Source organism: Mytilus trossulus, chromosome 9 (assembly GCF_036588685.1).
Source record: "Mytilus trossulus isolate FHL-02 chromosome 9, PNRI_Mtr1.1.1.hap1, whole genome shotgun sequence".
In the NCBI taxonomy this organism is placed as follows: Eukaryota; Metazoa; Mollusca; class Bivalvia; order Mytilida; family Mytilidae; genus Mytilus; species Mytilus trossulus.
The window spans coordinates 69,118,365-69,138,988 of record NC_086381.1 but is presented as its reverse complement, the minus strand read 5'-3'; the positions used below and the strand labels follow the sequence as shown (position 1 = coordinate 69,138,988).

The following is a 20,624-nucleotide window of genomic DNA, read 5'->3' as shown; positions in this document are numbered from 1 at the left end:
AAAAGATTTATAAAAAGAAAAATTGGGTCAAAGGGCATTTTTTTTTAAAGCATTCAAATGGATAAAACCAGAGGATTCCGAAAATCTGACAAAAATCCAAAAACATGACAAGCTAACATCCTTAAAAAATATAGGAAGATGTGGTGTGAGTGCCAATGAGACAACTCTCGATCCAAATAACAAAAAAATAAAAGTAAACCATTATAGGTTAATGTAGGGCCTTCAACACAGAGCCTTGGCTCACACCGAACAACAAGCTATAAAGGGCCCCAAAATTACTCTAGTGTAAAACCATTCAAATTTATGCAATGTAATTTGAATGTATATGTTTGCATTTTGTTCATGATTTTTTTTTTATGATGAGGGCCTTGGGGAAGATAAGTTATATAGCTAACTGTGTAACCCTTCTTAAATAAAGTATTAATTGTTGTAATAAACAGGAAGTTGTTGAGTAATGAATCTAAAAACACATCACATGGTATAGCTGACTTATATGAACCCTGAAACTAAATTTCAGAAATCCTTGTCTTGTAGTTACTGAGAAAGATGAGATGAAAATATTGATGGGACCGACAGACGGACTAACAGTACCACTGACAAACAGACTGACAGTACCACTGACAGACAGACTAACAGTACCACTGACTGACGGACTAACAGTACCACTGACAGCTGACTAACAGTACCACTGACAGACGGACTAACAGTACCACTGACAGACGGATTAACAGTACCACTGACAGACGGACTAACAGTTCCACTATCAGACGGACTAACAGTACCACTGACAAACAGACTAACAGTACCACTGACAGACGGACTAACAGTACCACTGACAGATGGACTAACAGTACCACTGACAGACGGACTAACAGAATCACTGACAGACGGATTAATAGTACCACTGACAGACAGACTAACAGTTCCACTGAAAGATGGACTTACAGTTCCACCACAGGAATTGGAAGTTCTATCAATAAAATTCTGTAAATAATAAAGTCCACTATCAATAGAGCTTCCTCGTTGAGAAGTCGACTTTATTATTTACAGAATTTTACTGATAGAACTTCCGATTCCTGTGGTTCCACTGACAGACGGACTAACAGTACCACTGACAGACGGACTAACAGTACCACTGACAGACGGACTAACAGTACCACTGACAGCTGACTAACAGTACCACTGACAGATGGACTAACAGTACCACTGACAGACCGACAAACAGTATCACTGACAGATGGACTAACAGTACCACTGACAGACGGACTAACAGTACCACTGACAGACGGACTAACAGTACCACTGACAGACGGACTAACAGTACCACTGAAAGCTGACTAACAGTACCACTGACAGATGGACTAACAGTATCACTGACAGACGGACTTACAGTACCACTGACAGACAGACTAACAGTACCACTGACAGACGGACTAACAGTACCACTGACAGACGGACTAACAGTACCACTGACAGACCAACAAACAGTACCACTGACAGACGGACAAACAGTACCACTGACAGACGGACAAACAGTACCACTGACAGACGGACAAACAGTACCACTGACTGATGGACAAACAGAGGTACAGAAGTTAAATGTCCACTTACTAATAAAGTCAGCTGGGTTGTACCGCGATGGCACTGGAATTCCTGCATCTTCAAAATGATCCACAACAAGTCTAGTTTCGCCAAAGTATGCCATCTGTAATTAGTAAGACTTTTATTAATTTCAATATAAACTAAATTCACAAATATAAACATGATAAATGTATACTTTTAATCTTCATTTCCACTTCTCAAGTGTTAACTTAAATCAAAGTGCTGGATAGCACCTGTGGAAAGTTTGCAACGGTAGCTTGTAATATTTCAAATAGATTGTAAATGTGTAGATTGCATGGTTTACTTTTTTTTCCTTTTCGAATCTGAAGTTGTATATACTTTTCTCACATTATTTTAATAGTCCTATGGTTTTTAACAGAGTATGCAAGATTTAGTTTGATTGATTAGATTGAATGGAGAAATGAATCTGTAGTATGAATATGACCTTTATAAATGATAAATACAATTAATTAACCATATCATGCTTTAAATCATTAAAGATTGATAAATGATTAAAATATTAAATAATCCTAAATAATAGAGCTTTGGAGTGAAAAAATATCAAATAGAAAGAAAAAGTTTTCTTGTGTATAAATTAAGAAATAATTAAATAACCTTTATTATGTTTGAGTATCTTAGGGAACATATTTTCTTATTTTTGGTTTGTGTTCATATTATGAAGTTATATTGTAGACATGGAACACATTAGTTATAAATTAATATTTATCTTCAGGTTATTATTTGATGTAGCCATACACATATGATGATAGTCATGTGACCTTCAAATTAGCACTCGAGGTAAGCAAAGAGTTTTATTATGTTGTTTTAAAATTAGTTAATAATTTGCTTATTTTGCTTACTTTATAGTGCTGAGTTGCAGCATGTAGATATTTTTTAATGCTTTACTGTTTTGCTTAGTTTATTACTATTTATGGAATTCATGTAGAATATATTAACAAATACAAGACACCATTTTAAGTTGAGTCTTTGAGACAGAAATAAAGATTTTAAAGAGAATGACAATATTATTTTATTAAGAATGTTATACAGTGCAATGTACTTGTTCATAAACATATCAGAGTTATCTTTCTTTGCACCAGTATTTAAAGTATTTTATAATTATGTTTTGTAGGGTCTTTATATGAGACAACTGTTATCCAAAGAGTTTCAATCAAGAATCCTTAGATTTACACCTGAGTTTAGGATGATGCCCATTTCCCTCCGGTTTCATACTGTATGATTTTTTTTCAAGTAAAGTGACCTATATTAACTTTTATCTTCATATCTAAACTCTGGTAAAAATGTGTCTTATTGGCAATTGTACCCTCTCCATATCCATATATATTTCTATACAGAAAACTACTATTCAGATTATTGTTAAAAGCCTTTCTTTCCTTCCAAGTTCATGAAAATTAACCAAAATAATTAATACCTGTCCATTACATAGCAGCAGAAGTTTATCAAAAAGATAAAACATTTTAGATGATGGCTGGTGTATGGTTGCTACGATTGTCTTATTCTTGGTTTGTGCCAACGTCTTGAGAGTCTGAATCAAACTGTAAGCTGTACTGGCATCTAAACCAGTTGTTGGTTCCTGTAATAGTAAACCTTGTTATAAATAGTGATATCTAAATCAGTTGTTGGTTCCTGTAATAGGACCTTCTGTTGACAATCCCTCCAGTAAACTTATGTTAGCCAGATGACACATTAAACAAACTTTCTGTTGACAACCTCTCCAGCTAACCTATGGAGCCCTGTCCAGAAATATTCCACATTTCAATAGCCAGGACCGGATCAAATGATGCTATATCTTCATTGTACAGTTCATTAAATTCCAATCTACTATATATAATGCAACCATTCACGATCTTTTCCCCATGATTTTTTGTATTTGAGTTTCCTTTTGTCACTTTCGTATACTTTATTTCGATCTTCCTTTTGATTTGCAGTTATCTTAATTTTTTTGTCCAGCGGTTTAACTCCTTCCAAAAATTTCCACATTTTATAATGTTGTGAAGGACGCTCACTCGAGATATCAATTAACTTGATCAATTGTAATACCCCCCAGTACCGTGTAATTGATTTCACGTGTTACCAAACAGGGATTGCTATGCAATCAGTGATTTTTATCAACAAATTTCTACTGGTCCGCTGGACCACCAGCTGACAAAATCTACTGGTCCGACGCAAATTTTACTAGTCCCGGACTACCAGACTAGCGCTAATTTCGACCCCTGGGCAGACGACACAATAAGCTGACTTTATTGTTAAGTAAGTTACTTACATCTAGTAAAATGAGGGAAGGATCTGTCAACATTTCACAGGCAATATTGGCTCTCTTTCTCTCTCCACCAGATAAACCTGGTATCATTCCACCTCCAACTACTACAAAAGTATTTAATCACAAGTTTAAGGCAGTTATTAAAATTTTAACTTAAACCATAGAGTGACTTTAACTGGCAGAAAAAACTAATTACAAAGTTTTAAAATACAGATAAATAGATAAACAGCCAAGGCTCCGTGTTGAAGGCCGTACTTTAACCTATAATGGTTTACTTTTCAAATTGTTATTTGGATGGAGAGTTGTCTCATTGGCACTCACACCACATCTTCCTATATCTAAATAGGAATATTTTTTTTTAAATTTACTTCTGAATACAATCTTATGATCATAAACATGCTTCTGTCATGTCTGTCTAAATTTGGTCAATATCGAGGAAAGCTTTAAGAAAGTTATTTAAATTTCAAAAACTTTAACCACAGATCCAATATTTGTGGACACTGTTGGCGACAATGGAATGAAGGATTGCTGTCTTGATTTTGCGACAAAAATTGCAGGGGCGACAAAAACACAAGGTAATTATCTTACATGTATCTAGACACTTTTTCAGGTGTAAGTCATTGATAATGCCATCCAAAAACTTCTGTTTCTCTTCGTTGGTAAGGCTGTCTGGTAATCTCATATTGGCAACAAACTTAAATGAAAAAATAAATTCTGTGGCTTTAATTACCGGTAACTTCAATTTTTAAAGAATTCTACCAAATATAAGCTCTACTTTAATTCTTTCAGAACAGCAAAAATGTACGTAAAGTTGATATTACTCTTTAATTTCAAAGGAAATAATACAATAAATTGCTTCGCCTGGCGCAGCTGGATACAGAGGTCCAACCCTGAGCAGTTGGGTCAAAAATAGGCACAATATTTGCACTTGATGCAGGTCAGAATTTGGATTGTAATTAAATATTTGAAACATAACGGGTTTCTGACACAGAATAACTGTAGAACTTAGAATTGGTTATATGATTAGAATTTATATTTAATTTTTTGCTATTGTGCAATATACCATGCTGTTGAGAATTGACCCTTTCCCTGGCGCCAAATAATTTTATTTTTTTTCATTTCTAAATCTTAAGAAAAAAAGATCCATACATCCTTTCACAAGTTAATGGCCCCTTATTCCTAGACTGTTAGGACCACAACCCCAAAATCAACTTTCCTTTGTGGTTATAAACATGATATAACTTATAAATGTTTATTATAAATTTCAGAGATATCTATTCACTAATACTAGAGTTATTGGACAGAAAACAAATGTTTTCATACGATGAAAGTGACAATGATAACAGCAATGACGATGACAACGAAGACAACAACATATCAATATAAGAATAATGTGAAAAAGAAAAATGAGAACATTATTACATGTGTAGTTATTCACGTCAGTATAATCTTAAGATTATTTGTGCTGTCAAAATCTTTGAAACAAACTTAATAAATATTCACTTGTAGAGTTTCTCTGAGCGTCAAAGTCTCAAAGAAAACATCCTGTTGTAGTACATAACAGATCTTCCTTTTCCAATCCTTGGTAAATGGTGAATTGTTGAGAGTTATTTCCCCTGATGTTATTGTGTGTCTACCTGCCAAGCTATTTAACAATGAGGTTTTTCCTGCTCCTGTAAATAAACAATTGAACACTTGAATCAATCACTACTGACTGTTAAAGCTAACACTTAAATCAATCAGTATTGACTGTTAAAGCTCTTTTTCTAACATGTCTAAAGGTAGAAGTCTATAATAAAACATTCAGTTGTAGCAGGATGTAGATCCAGTGACTTCCTTTGCTGACATTAATTTGAAATGTGCTGTTCTGATTGCTCATGAGCAAGTACAGAATCCAATCTGAAATTTGACGATCCAGTTACGAAAATACATTTCCTATCTAGGTCTGTCACTGCAAATTTTTCACATATTGTACAGTTCATTAAATTCTGATCTACTATATAATGCAACTATTCACGATCTTTTTCCCATAATTTTTGGTATTTGCATTTCCGCCTTTTGTCACTTTCGAATACTTTATTTCGATCTTCCTTTTGATTTTCAGTTATCTTAATTTTTTTGTTTGGCGGTTTAACTCCTTCCAAAAATTATCACATTTTGTATTGTTGTGATGGACGCTCACCCGAGATATTAATTAATTTGATCAATTGTAATACCCGTACCGTGTAATTGATTTCACAGGCAAATTGTTTTGTAAACAAACGGAGATTGCGATGCAATCAGTGATTTTATCGACAAATTTCTACTGGTCCGCCGGACCACCAGCTGACGGAAATTTTACTAGTCCCGGACTACCAGACTAGCGCTAATTTCGACCCCTGATGATAACTATGGCTACAATATGTATGTGCAATGTTTGATCTTGCTGTCTCCATACAAGCTAATACCCTACCACTAGCCCAATGATTGCCTATATAAACTTCCCACCAGTCACAAAGATAATAACTAACTTACCACTAGGCCCCATAATAGCTTATACCTCACCACTAGGCACAGTGATTGCTAATAACCAGGCCTGGGGCCATTACATTGCAATGTAATGCATTACATTACAATTACTTTGTAATTCTTCCATTACAATTACAATTACAATTACATTTTTTCTCACATGTAATGCATTACATTACAATTACTTTGCCTGTGTAATGCATTACATTACACATTACTTTTTTAATATAAAAAACTAAAAACGTTTCAAAAAACGGATTTTTATAAGAAATTGATAAATATTACAGAGGTATATGTAGATATATATACAGTGTTAGTGACATAGGCTTCAAATACTGGTTAATCAATATGTCCATTGAACTTTATTATCATAAGAGGTTCAAAAGTGATGTCATTAAGAGAACAGCGATCAGTTCTGTACACCTTTCTGGCAATACTAAAAAGCCTTTCTACAGCAGCTGATGTGTGTGAAATGGCTAAATACTTGATAGCTGTATTAACCAAAGAAGAAAGGCACACTGAATTTGACTTCCATCATTCCAGTGCATTGATTGAAATTTCTTCACATGGCTCAGACAAGTAGATGTCAACATCATGTACTGCACCATACCTGTGTCTATACTCTTTGATAGAGTAGTAGGAGGCATGAAACTGCAAAAGTAACTTTTAAGATTCTTAGGTGGTGGTAAAAAATAAATAAATTATCATATAATTTTGTTTCTTACATTGATCACTTAATCATTAAGACATCATTAAGGGATTTCAAAGGAATATAATAAATGTGTTATTAAAGGATTATCTTTTGAAATGCTTAAGGGCTCTGTGAAGACAAACATAAGTTGAGAAGATTTGATTGCAATAAAAACATTTTGATATTAATTAGGTGAAATAACAGCACCGACAGGACCCAAACCACAGTATGGTTTAAAAATGTTTTTGACACATTCAATCTTTCACTGAAATACATGTAAGGTGTGTATAGAATTATGAAAATTTCATCTTCATATTTTTTCCATTCATCTATATAGTTTTGTTTGATAAATTTTTATAAGATTTTTCATTGAACACCAAACCACCAAACACCAAAATATTCCTATTATCATTTTAAACAAATATCAGAAACCAAAATCAAGACTTGATAATTTTAATCATTTTATATTTATTACCTTAATGTGTGTTTTAAAGATTGATGTAATTTATTTAATACAGTAATTAACTGTGACAAAAATTTTATTCCATACTTTCTTTTGTTTTTGTTAATATTTTATTTTTATTATACAATATTCTTCATTTTAATGTATTTTACCAATTTGTAATGAAAAGTAATGTACTGTAATGGAGGCATTACATCAATTTTTAACTAAAGTAATCATTACATTACATGTAATTGTAATGCAGAAAATGTGCATTACAAATTACTTTGCATTACATCCAAAAAATGTAATATTACAATGCATTACAATTACAAATTACCATTACCCCAGGCCTGCTAATAACTTCAAATCAGTCCTAACAATAACCTATAACTTATCACTGGGCCCCATAACAGCTTATACCTCACCACTAGGCCCAATGATTGCTAATAACTTCAAATCAGTCCTAACAATAACCTATAACTTACCACTGGGCCCCATAACAGCTTATACCTCACCACTAGGCACAATGATTGCCAATAGCTTCCTATCAGTCCTGACAATAACCAATCTCTTACCATTGGGCCAAATAATAGCTTATAATTTACCACTGGGCCCCATAAGGTCCAATAACTTACCACTGGGTTCCATGATAGCCAACAACTTACCACTGGGTCCCATAATGGCCAATAACTTTCCTGGCTCTGCAATGCCACTAACATCATGTAAAATCTGTTTATTACCAATATACACACTAATATTTTTGAATTTAAGATGCTTTGTACTGTTGTCCATTATTTCATATGCTTGGATCAATCATAACTTCTACAAAAGAAAATTATATGTTCAAAAGAATCTAAAGTGGGTGTTGTGAAAATCAAAAATTGAAAATAAAAATTGAAAATACATGGAATTTAAAAATCATAAAGGTAAGGAAAAACTCTATGCAAACTAATGATTTACTTTTACAAATTATGACTTGGATGGAGAGTTGTCTCATTGACACATATACCACATCTTCTTATATCTTTAAACATACATTTCAGAGTCAATGACACTTTCTAATGAGGTTTATTAACCGTCACATACATAGTTTCAAACAAATTGGCTACAATTGTACAAATGACATGAATGAGAGTGCTAATGATGTAATTTTCCATATACTCAATGTTTTCAAGGGGCATAACTCTTTGAAAATATATAACCAGCAACTTCTAAAATATAAACCTTTATAAAACTTATTTCTCTACCTTCTGAATGAAAAAGATTTATTACAAGTAATTTCTTCTGGTTTCTGAAATATAAACCTTTATCTGTTTATAAAATAAATTTATCTCACTGCTAATGCTGTCTTTTATTTTGCAACTTTTGTTGCAGGAAAGACAAAAATTACAAAACTGGCAAGTAAATTGACAAAACTTAAGATGAACATACATGTATGATTGCACGAACTGCTCTAAAAGTTTTCTTTTGATATGTGTTTTACAGAGAATTAATTATTATTGGGAATTATATATCAGATTGTATATAGATTAATTACCTCATCTAGCTACTTCCTGTTTAGAAGGCTAATATCGACATGTGACTTAAGTTCAGATCTTTCAAAAAAAGTTATTTAAGAAATTATTCAAGTTGACATGGTTGAATTTAACTTATATTGATTTACCATGTTTACCATAAGTGACTTTAGTTTAAAGACTAATTGTGCTTTCTTTTCTTTTTCAAAGATATTAAAGTATACAAACTGTTGTATTGATTTACTTTTTCTATAATGTTCTGACCCAAAGTCTATATAACACAGTACCACAGTTCACAAAACAAAGGCAAAAAGGTAATGACAAAAACTAACAAGAAAAAAATAAGCCACGCAACGCGACACAAAATATTGTAAAATAAATTTCGTCACGCGTTACCCTGGTGCTATCCAAAAATCCTGGGGAGAACACTGCAACCAATAATCAACCACCAGCTTTAGTAATAAAGAAAATGGGAACAAAATGAAATAATTGAAAACAAATTGGATAAACAGCTACTTTTGCATAGGTACTATTTCCGTACTGAAAAAAATGCAGTACTGGAAATTTACTTTTAATATTTAGTACATTTGTACTATTTCTTTACTTTAAAACTATTGCAATATTTAGGTACTTGTATTTTACAGTACTTGATTTGTATTAAATATTTTGGTACAGAAATAATACAATATTCCCATGTTCATGATGTTTGAAAATCATAACTTTAAAAGATTTGAAATAGAAAAGCTTTCAAAATGCTGAAAATGTAATGGTAGTAACCAAAAATCTGTAGCACCTATAAATTTCAAGTACAAATAAAGTACTGTAAAATACAGGTACCTAATTATTACAATAATTTCAGAGTAACAAAATAGTACTGAATATATTAAAAGTAGATTTCCAGTACTACAATTTTTAAGTACCGAAATGGTATCTATGCAAATGAAGCTGTGTATATTTATATACACCTCAGATTAACTCTGGATTAATTCAATTTTCACAGTGATAAAACCAAATACTTAAGTTTGAATAAGTATCGCCCAAATAGACCTCAACAAGGCCCTTATACATTAGAGACTATTAATTACCTTCTTCTGTTACATACTCAAAATCTTTGCGTCGGAACTAAACACATTTATTCTAAAAACAGTTGTTGGCATGACACGGGTTATGTTCTTCTCACATATGTCATGATGGTATGATACTAAACCCCTAACAGGAAGGATTGTGCATGATTTTCATATGATGAAATCATAATCTTTCAGTCAGTTTTATTGAAGTCTGGAGCTGGCATGTCAGTTAACTGCTAGTAGTCTGTTGTTATTTATGTATTATTGTCATTTTGTTTATTTTCTTTGGTTACATCTTCTGACATCAGACTCGGACTTCTCTAGAACTGAATTTTAATGTGCGTATTGTTATGCGTTTACTTTTCTACATTGGTTAGAGGTATAGGGGGAGGGTTGAGATCTCACAAACATGTTTAACCCCACCGCATTTTTGCGCCTGTCCCAAGTCAGGAGCCTCAGGCCTTTGTTAGTCTTGTATTATTTTAATTTTAGTTTCTTGTGTACAATTTGGAAATTAGTATGGGGTTCATTATCACTGAACTAGTACATGTATATATTTGTTTAGGGGCCAGCTGAAGGACAACTATGGGTGCGGGAATTTCTCGCTACATTGAAGACCTGTTGGTGACCTTCTGCTGTTGTTTTTTTATTTGGTCGGGTTGTTGTCTCTTTGACACATTCCCCATTTCCATTCTCAATTTTATTCATATATTCATGGGGGATACAAGTTTTCTTAGGTTTTACTTTACGGTTAACGGTTTAGTGGGTACACATGTGAACCAAAAATTCAAATGCCTAACTTATTACAAATTATGCATATGCTTTGTATGCAGGGATTGGTATAAACAATGATATCCAAGAAAATACAAGTTAAAATAAACCAATCCACAGTATATAGATGGTACAGATCCACAAGAATATGACATCACAAACATATTAGGTAAAGTTAGAAAAACCATCTTAAAACAGCCCTGAAAAATGTGAAAGTCAAAACAAAATGAAATACAATAAATAAGAATAAAAATATTTATTATTTCAATAAAGGACCCTTGATTGGCAGCATGACATACATGTAAATATATATACACACAAAACAAAACATTATTATGAGTAACAGATCAACATTTAATGTTTAAATGTATGTTATGTTGGATAAGTGCTATAAATATTTACAGTGTACATGTATTGTTACTTGTAAGGATCCAGGGCAGTCGTATAAGAAAGATTGTTGACTGATATCCAGATATTTTATGTATAATATAATATATATACACAAGTCTAAATTTCAAACAATGTTCAAACCTATGATTGGGTTGGATTGCCAAGTAAACACACCACCATGACCTGGTGTAACAAAATGCATCTTGGTATTAATTTAATACCAAATATCTGACTACTTACAAAAAGGTTTCAGGTTGGATCCCCATTCTAGGGACAACATTTCAGAGACTGAATGTTCAGCTCTCCATTGACACCATTTGCGAGTATGTTCTTTAGAAATTCATGATATGTAATAAGTTATAAAATCATGATGCTACTTAAAAAAAACTATTCATGCATGTTTATGTTCATTTTTGTTTGTTATGGATATTCCATATATCATTAGCTTATTAGAATTCCCATTTAGAATTATATTACTATGCACCACTTATTGTGTACGGTACAGTACCTGTTTCTGTATTGTTTATATGTATTACAATTTATGACTAAAATCAGCAAAGACTTATCAAAAACAACATCTGATTCAAAAATTTAATAACACTTTTAGATATTTCCAAATCCCCAATTGTGGCTTGACAACTCTGTCACTTGTCTGATGATGGTATGATACTAAACCCCTAATGGGAGGGGTTGTACTTGATTTTCATATGATTAAGACATAATCTTTCAATCAGTTTCATTGAGGTCTGGAGTTGGCATGTCTGACAGTAACTACTACTAGTCCTTTATTCATTTTAAATATGTATCATTGTTATTTTACTTAGTTTCTTTTGTTTCCTATTCTAACATCTGCATTATCTGATTCAGACTTCCTTTTAAACTGAGTTTTACTGTGGGTATTGCTATAGATGATCAGTAGATTAGCCACCACTGTATATTTTTTGTATTTTAACTAGTTTTCAACCACACATACATGTATCATCATGATCATGCATATTGTCTTTTGTATTAAACATGATCATCTTGTTTATACTTATCCAGTTTCGTAGTTTGTCAAATACCCCAGGAATAGGGTAGATACAGGAAAACAATGAAGTCAATAGGAATTAAACTTATCATAGACATAGTCAGAGGCGGGGTTAGAGGGGGCCCAGCGCCCCCCCCCCCCCCCCCCCCACCCTTGTCTAGGAAAAAATTGGTTGATCATATAGGGAATCACTGAAGCATGATCGGAGCTTACCACGTCTTAGGCAGTCAGTGGGCCCCACTTAAGAAAGTTTCTGGATCCAGTGATATATTATTGACAGTGATGGAGAGATCTCGTTACTCGTAAGTTTATAGATTTTCGGGGCATTTCAGTTATTCCGATTTAGTCGAGCTACTATTTTTATATTACTGTTAAAAATTGTTAAAAAATTCTAAAACAATTGCATTAGCCTATCTTTCATGACAAGAAAATATCATTAAATATTGCACCTGAGTAAGTCGAAAAGAGAGCCATCAAGGTACAGGGGAGAGAAACGATGTTAGTGATACGATAATTTTTGCAAGGATCACCCGCAGAATCCGGGTCTGTTCGCGCCCATTCACGTTCGCACCTACTAATGATCGCCCCTTTCACTTTCGCGATTCACGAGTTGATTTTTTTGTCAATCACGAGTCACAGAAAATAAATTGCCATGATCACGGATCACGAAAATATGAAAAGAGTATCACCAATTAATCTCGATAATAGAGATTCAGAAGCTGGTTGTTTGTGTTGTAGATTGGTGTAATTAAGCTACAATCAAATACATTACTGGCTCATTACTTGTTTACATGTTGAATTCTCCCAGGTTCTGAATTAAATCGTTAAAAACAGTCGCATTCTGACTTCTTTTATTGTATAATAATAATATATTTCCGTAATGAAAAAATATCAAATCACGAGAACGAAATATATGTCACAATCACGAAGAACGAACATAAAATTCCAATGAAAACGATTCACGAACAATGGTTTCATCACGAATCACGAAAAATAAATCTGTAGAAAAACAAATCACGATAGCGAAAATGCGCCCGATCACGAAGAACGGAAATAACCCATCAGCCCACTCATATGTGTTGTCATTGTCTCAACATAAAGTGAGACAACTTTATATGTTGAATAAATCTTAATCATGTTTTTGATAGTGTCCAGTGGCGAATCCAGGAATTTTCATAAGTGAGGGCCCACTGACTGACCTAAGAGGGGGCCCACTCCAGTCACGCTTCAGTGATTCCCTATGTAAGCAACCAATTTTGTTTCCCAAAAAGCCCCCCCCCCCCCCACCTAGATCCGCCCCTGGTGTCTTGTTAAAAAATAATAATGTGTTATATAACTCTTAACCATGTTTTGGTTTAGTGTATTGCTATAAAGTTGTTTCATTGACTTGTTTCTGACCACGTTTTTTTTTGTGTGTTGAATAAATTTATCTTGTTTTGGTTATATATAGATTCTTACATTGATACCAGTGGATTATCGGATTTATCCAATCGAGATAGTTAAATTATCAATTTTAAAGTCCAAGCCGCCTCGGCGAGGACTTTAAAATTTATAATTTAACTATCGAGATTGGATAAATCCGATAATCCACGAGTAACTATGTAAGAATTTGTTTCTCTAATGATTAAAAGATACATTTCTTTTTTATTATTATTTTAGAATTAGAGAAAATAGTTTCTCTAATTCTACGGAAATTTATCCCTTTCCGAACCCATTGTATATAAAAATTTAATCAACGTGTGGTTGCTGGTGATCTCAAAAGATCATTGGATGATTTTAAGGGTCATGACCTTTTTAGCTGACTGGATGAATCAAAATATGCTAACAGGTGTTTGGTTCAACTATTTTATAGAAGAGTTAGGAGAAGAAACAATGGAAAAAAGTATATTTGAGGTGTCCATGAGGGTCAGCGGAGTTCCAAAAGTGGGGTGTTATATGACTCTTCTTTTCTGTTTTCTGTAGATATTTGGACTTTAAATCTTCTGATTTGTTGAATTAATTACTTCAATATTATATTTAATTCACATTGATAACGATAAAAGACAAAATAATAAACTTTTGGGGTGTTCGGTGGTGTTCGGTGGTGAAAAGACCTACCGGTGCAGGGTGTAGTGTGTAGGGTGCGAAAGTGTATAAAGGGCGCGAACGAACCTGATACCACCTCGAACACTCAACACAAGATTCAATCTGGCTCTCGAGATTCGATCCGGGGGGATCAATCACAACCTCCCTTTTGTGGTCATTAACCTTGTGTTTAAATTTCATTGATTTCTATTCACTTCTACAAAAGTTATTGTGCGAAAACCAAGAATAATGCTTATTTGGGCCCTTTTTGGCCCTTAATTCTAAACTGTTCAACCAAAACTTCCAAAATCAATCCCAACCTTTCTTTTGTTGTCATAAACCTTGTGTCAAAATTTCATAGATTTCTATTTCCTTATAGTGCGAAAACCAAAAAAATGCTTATTTGGGCCCTTTTTGGCCCCTAATTTCTAAAATGTTGGGACCAAAACTTCCAAAATTTATCCAAACCTTCCTGTTGTGTGTGGTCATAAACCTTGTGTTAAAATTTCATAGATTTCTATTTACTTATACTAAAATAAGAGTGCGAAAACTAAAAGTATTCGGACGACGACGATGACGACGCAGACGACGACGCCAACGTGATACCAATATACGACCAAAAAAATTTCAATTTTTGCGGTCGTTTAAAAAGGACACAGATAGATTCATGACAAAATTGTGTTTTGGTGATGGTGATGTGTTTGTAGATCTGACTTTGCTGAACATGTTTGCTGCTTAGTTACAATTATCTCAGATTTGCTCTAAATGCTTTGGATCCACAGATATCATGAGCCAAAAACTGCATTTTTCCCTTTGTACTATTTTAAACCATGTCGGCCATCTTGGTTAGCGGACTTGGTCGTCGGACACAATTTTAAAACTTACTTGATATCCTAATGATAATTGTGGACAAGTTTGGTTAAATTTGTTTTGATAGTTTCAGAAAAGATTTTTGTAAAAAATTACAAATATTTATGAAAAATTGTTAAAAATTGAATATAAAGGTCAATGACTCCTCAAGGGACCAACTGACCATTTTAGTCCTGTTGACTTATTTATAGATTTTGCTGAACACTATTGCTGTTTACAGCTATCTCTATCTATGATAATATTCAAGATAACATCAAAATTACCTTAACATTACTAATAGTGAATGAACCTAACAACAGTTTGTCCGTATCGATAGATATTGACTTAATAGACAACATTTTAACCCCCTTGTCAGATTTGCTCTAAATGCTTTGGTTTCAGAGATATAAGCTAAAATTGACATTTTACCCCTATGTTCTATTTATAGCCATGGCGGACATCTTGGTTGGTTGGCCGGGTCACCGGACACATTTTTTGAAATGATGATTGTGGCAAAGTTTGGTTAGATTTGACCCAGTAGTTTCAGAGGAGAAGATTTTGTACAAGTTAACGACGACGGACGCCAATTGATGAGAAAAGCTCAGTGGGCCTTTTGGGCCAGGTGAGCTAGAGGGATTTTGGGATTAACCCTTTCGGGATCCGGGAATTATTTTTCGAATTTCAGGATGTCGGGATTTTAATTTAAATTCTAGACCTCGGGATTTCGTGTTTTCAAGCCCGGGATTTCGGGATCAGGATCCCTCCTACCCGTTCATTTGCGCCGAGTTCATTTTTTTAATGTACTGTGATAGGGATAATTTGTGTAAATTATGCATCTTCAATTGAAACTATTTAAAAAGTGTGTTTTTCATAAATCGGATACTTTTGAACTTTCACTGACAAACTGTTCGGTCATAAAATGTCATTGTATTGTTAAACTATTCATTGTTTTATCGAAATCAATTTATTTGCAATATTTGTCCGTCAAATTTATTTCATTATGATGTAACGATTTTTCTCTGTAAAGCTTTTTGTATTATAAGTAATAATTAAGTGTCAAGTATATTTTCACAAAGTCAGAAATTTGTTTCAAGATAATTCTTTTTGTAAATAATAGATAAAGTCACAGCTTTACAGAGTTCTTAAGTTTTCTTACGTAAAGAATAATTAATCCTCTAGTCATTTCAATTACGCCGCTATTTAGCCTAAAAGCTCAATCGACAGATTTTTGTTATAATCTTTTGTTAATTCTTATCGTATTATTTCATTGTCATTTTGTAATCTCGTTTCTATTATTTAATTGTCACCATGTAAATTCTTGATTTAAATATGTTTTCTGAAGTTCTAAACTTCAGTGAGAGTCGGGCATTCGAACTGGCAACATCCGCTCAATATGTCAATGTGTAAAAGAACATCAATTTGTAACATTTTGTAAAACTACATGTATTCCATCCTGAATCATTAAACTGTTAACTACTGCATAGGACTTGTGTCTAATTCTACAAGTGGAGTTAAAGCGAGTATTCTCAGTCAAGTGACTAGATCCTAGTCATCGTCTATGTTGGCATTGCCAACATCTGCAACTGGTCGTGGGTTGCAGCTCGTTCTCAACTCCACATCAGTAGCCAGTCTCCCGGTTACAGTACCATAAAATCGTAGAATCGCGGTAACGCACTTTAGCTACGTCGATACCAGTTTTAAAATATTTAAGAGGAAAACTGAAACTGATCCTGACAGTTCTACCTTAGAACAGTGTATACAGTTCTACCTAGATCTTAGAACAGTGTATACAGTTCTACCTAGATCTTAGAACAGTTCTACGGCTAAAACATTTCATTGATTAGAATTGATTTGGTCAGTTCTACCGCTATAATTGATTAAGTCAGTTCTATCCATAGAACAGGTTTAATAACTCTTTGTCTTAAATATGAATAAGTCAAAAGAATATGATATATGTTTACAAAAATTCTCATCACAGCACTGCTTTAACATTGTACATAAAAATAACACTAATGGTAAACAGTGAGTTACCCTAACTTTATGACAAGAAAGAAGTTCAAGATATCTTCTATAATATATAAGATATTAGATATTTCCTTTAATATAAGATATAAGATATCTTATATAATTTCATTTTTATAAGATATCTCATATACTATTATATAAATTATCTTTAATGTTATATAAGATATCTCATAAAGTTTATATGATATCTTATATACTTATAAATGGAATTTGATGTGACTATCATACGAGTGAGAGATTTAGCTAGCTATACAGCAAGGTTCAATCCACCATTGCCATTTGATTAAGGACTTTCTGTTTTGAATTTTCGTCTGAGTTCAGTAAATTTGTCCTTTTTTTCTAAATATGAATTGACAGCTAATCGCCTCAAGACAATACAACATTTCCTTATACATGATTTAAAAGCAGTTTGAGGGAGGTAGTCCAAACATAGCATTATGAACGTTAATAAGTTATTGACTAGGAAATCATTGTTTTCCCTCTAATTCCTAAATACTTTGAGTCTTTATCCTCTAAATCCAATACTAACCATCCCTTTGTGGTATGGAAACTTGTGGTATAATTTCAGAGAGACCCATACAATGTTCCACAAGTTATTGTCTGGAACCAATAAAAATGCTTTTTGGGCCCTAATTCCTAAACTGTTAGGACCACAACCCCAAAGATTATAGTTACAACGCAAAGAACATATCCGATATCATTTGTGAAACGGTTATTCCATAACGATCAACCAACTCGTGATGGCATCCATAAAATTTACGAAGGGATGATTTCAACCTCACCATTTGGAACTCTTAGTTTAATAGCTTCCTTGTGAACTATCCTAGCTGTTATCAAATTTGTGCAAAATTTTGTTTGGTCAGCCTGTAAATGATTAGAATAGAAACTTATCAGCTAATGGGAAGAAAAGAAAAATTCTCCATAATCAAAGAAAACACGTTTGAGTCCCACAACCTGGTCAATCCGAAATAGACAGGATACACTTAGCTGCTGCTAAAACTGATGAAAAGCTGCAACTCTATCTAGTAACTGTGCTACAATGTTTATATATAAGTAGCACATAAACAGTAACAAGAAAGGTTGTTAACCTGTTAAATTTTAGACGGCAGCAATTTCAATATTTAAAGTTATTAGATTGATGAAGGTAACAAACTACATGAGACAGTTAGAAAAAGTGCACTTCCATTAGACTAGTACATCCTACCCTTATATATACTATGAAATCACATTCTCTCACAGATGTCCTCCCTCTCTAAATTCCAATTACATTCATATACCCTCACCCTCTGCATCAATGTATTTGTCTCCCTCCCTTTCTTGTTCATTCACCCTTTCATGACACCCTTAACCACCTATAATACCCCTTATGCCTCGTGTTAAGTCCCTATGAGAAAATTGGGTTAGTAGATGAATACGATATTATAAGATGTACCAGATATGAAAGAACTTAAATTTTAGAAATATGAAGGAAATTTAGATACCAAGCCTAAATATATGATCCTGAGCCACTTTTAGAAATGTAGTCTTATTTTCTACACATAATGGTTATCATAGCATTCGTACAAAAGATTAACAGCCAAATTTACAGAAAGCCAAATTGTGTAATGTATTTTTTTTTAAATAGAATGCTACCTTGGTTGTTAAACATTATGAATGCCAAAAGTGTATATTTAACTCTCAATTTTTAAGTGTTTTGGGTGTGTTGATGAAAAAATGCCAAATGGTATAAAAATCTAAATAGTTCAAAACACATAAAGCAAAAAGCCAAATGAAAAATGTCAAAGTTTAAAAATGCCAAATGGTATTTAAAAGACCTGTATGCTTGTACTAGCCAGCTGGCCTGTGGGTTAGCTGGACTTTAAGGTGCCAGTTCACCAAGACAAATAACCACAGTAGGTCACTTATCTTTTCCTTTCGGAGTACCAGTTTTTAAGTCTTTGATTTGACTTGGGGGCTTAACATTTTTACAAGTCTCCTGTACAACTTAATATTTAAGTCTTAAATGTAAAATATTCCCTTTGTCCCCCATTTCCAAATGGATTGATAAAATAAAATAAAATACCATATTTTCCTGTTAAACGCATGTTACAGAGCTTCACATGCTAAAAACAGTGAAAACATAAAATACCCAGTCTCTTTTTAAAAAGTCAGATATTTCCAATTTAAATTTGAAAAAAAAACGGTAAAATATCCCCAATTTAAATTTAGATAAAACAGTAAAATATCCCCAATAAAATTTGATAAAAACAAATAAAATACCCTTTTACCCCTAAAAGCATTTTACAAAGCTTGAATTACTCCAAGTTTCTCCCAATTTCTTCCCAAAATTTGTAGAGTGTTGCTGGAATTTTCCTGGTGTGACACCAAGTTTTTACACAGTGTAGGGAGTATGAGATTACATACTCTCTGTGTGTACTGTACATGTCCAACTGACAGGTGTCATCTCACCTTGACCTCATTTTCATGGTTCATTGGTCAAAGTTAAGTATTTGAGTTTTGGTCCTTTTTTTAATGACATATGCAATAGGTAAACTATATTTGGTGTTTGGAAATATTTTATGATCTTTATGTTAGTTGCACAGGTTTAGTTTGACCATGACCTCATTTTCACAGTTCATTGCTCAGTGTTAAATTTTTGTGTTTTGGTCTGTCGTTTCTTAAACTATATAAGCAATAGGTCAACTATATTTGTTGTATGGAAGAATCTTTAGCAGCACATGCCTGCTTGGCCTGGTTCATCCTACCTTGACCTCATTTGCATGGTTGTAGGGTTAATGTTTAGTTTTTATACGACCGAAAAAAATGATATTTTTTGGTCATATATTGGTATGACGTTGGCGTCATCGTCATCTTCGTCTTCGTCCGAAGACATTTGGTGTTCGCACTGTAACTTTAGTATAACTAAATAGAAATCTATGAAATTTAAACATAAGGTTTATGACCACAAAAGGAAGGTAGGGATTGATTTTGGGAGTTTTGGTCCTAACAGTTTAGGAATTGGGGCCAAAAGGGTCCAAAATTAAACTTTGTTTGATTTTCTTCAAAAAATGAATTATTGGGGTTCTTCGATATGCCAAATCTAACCGTGTAATAAGATTCTTAATTTTTGGTCCTGTTACAAATTGGTCTACATTAAGGTTCAAAGGGTCCAAAATTTAACTTAGTTTGATTTTAACAAAAAATGAATTCTTGGGGTTCTTTGATATGCTGAATCTAAACATGTACTTTGATTTTTGATTATGGGCCCGGTCTTCAAGTTGGTCCAAATCGGGGTCCAAAATTAAATTAAACTTAGTTTGATTTCAACAAAAATTTAATATGAGGGGGGGGTCTTCAATATGCTGAATCTAACCATGTCTTTAGATTTTTGGAAAATGACGCTTTCAGCGG

The 20,624-nt window shown here is 33.3% G+C and overlaps 1 protein-coding gene across 2 annotated transcripts in view; it reads right to left on the bottom strand.

Annotated features, from left to right (window-relative positions):
• Positions 1 to 12,848, bottom strand: part of LOC134683313 (uncharacterized) — a 41,688-nt gene extending 28,840 nt beyond the window's left edge. For both annotated transcript variants that reach the window (XM_063542520.1, XM_063542521.1), the window contains exons 1-7: positions 12,746 to 12,848; positions 8,193 to 8,349; positions 5,387 to 5,556; positions 4,472 to 4,577; positions 3,887 to 3,987; positions 3,035 to 3,196; positions 1,612 to 1,705 (exon numbers count right to left, since the gene is read on the bottom strand). In XM_063542520.1, the coding sequence (XP_063398590.1) occupies positions 1,612 to 1,705; positions 3,035 to 3,196; positions 3,887 to 3,987; positions 4,472 to 4,577; positions 5,387 to 5,556; positions 8,193 to 8,319 (760 nt within the window). In that variant the 5' untranslated portion in view covers positions 8,320 to 8,349; positions 12,746 to 12,848. The remainder of the gene's footprint in view (positions 1 to 1,611; positions 1,706 to 3,034; positions 3,197 to 3,886; positions 3,988 to 4,471; positions 4,578 to 5,386; positions 5,557 to 8,192; positions 8,350 to 12,745) is intronic.
• Positions 12,849 to 20,624: the final 7,776 nt, after the last annotated feature.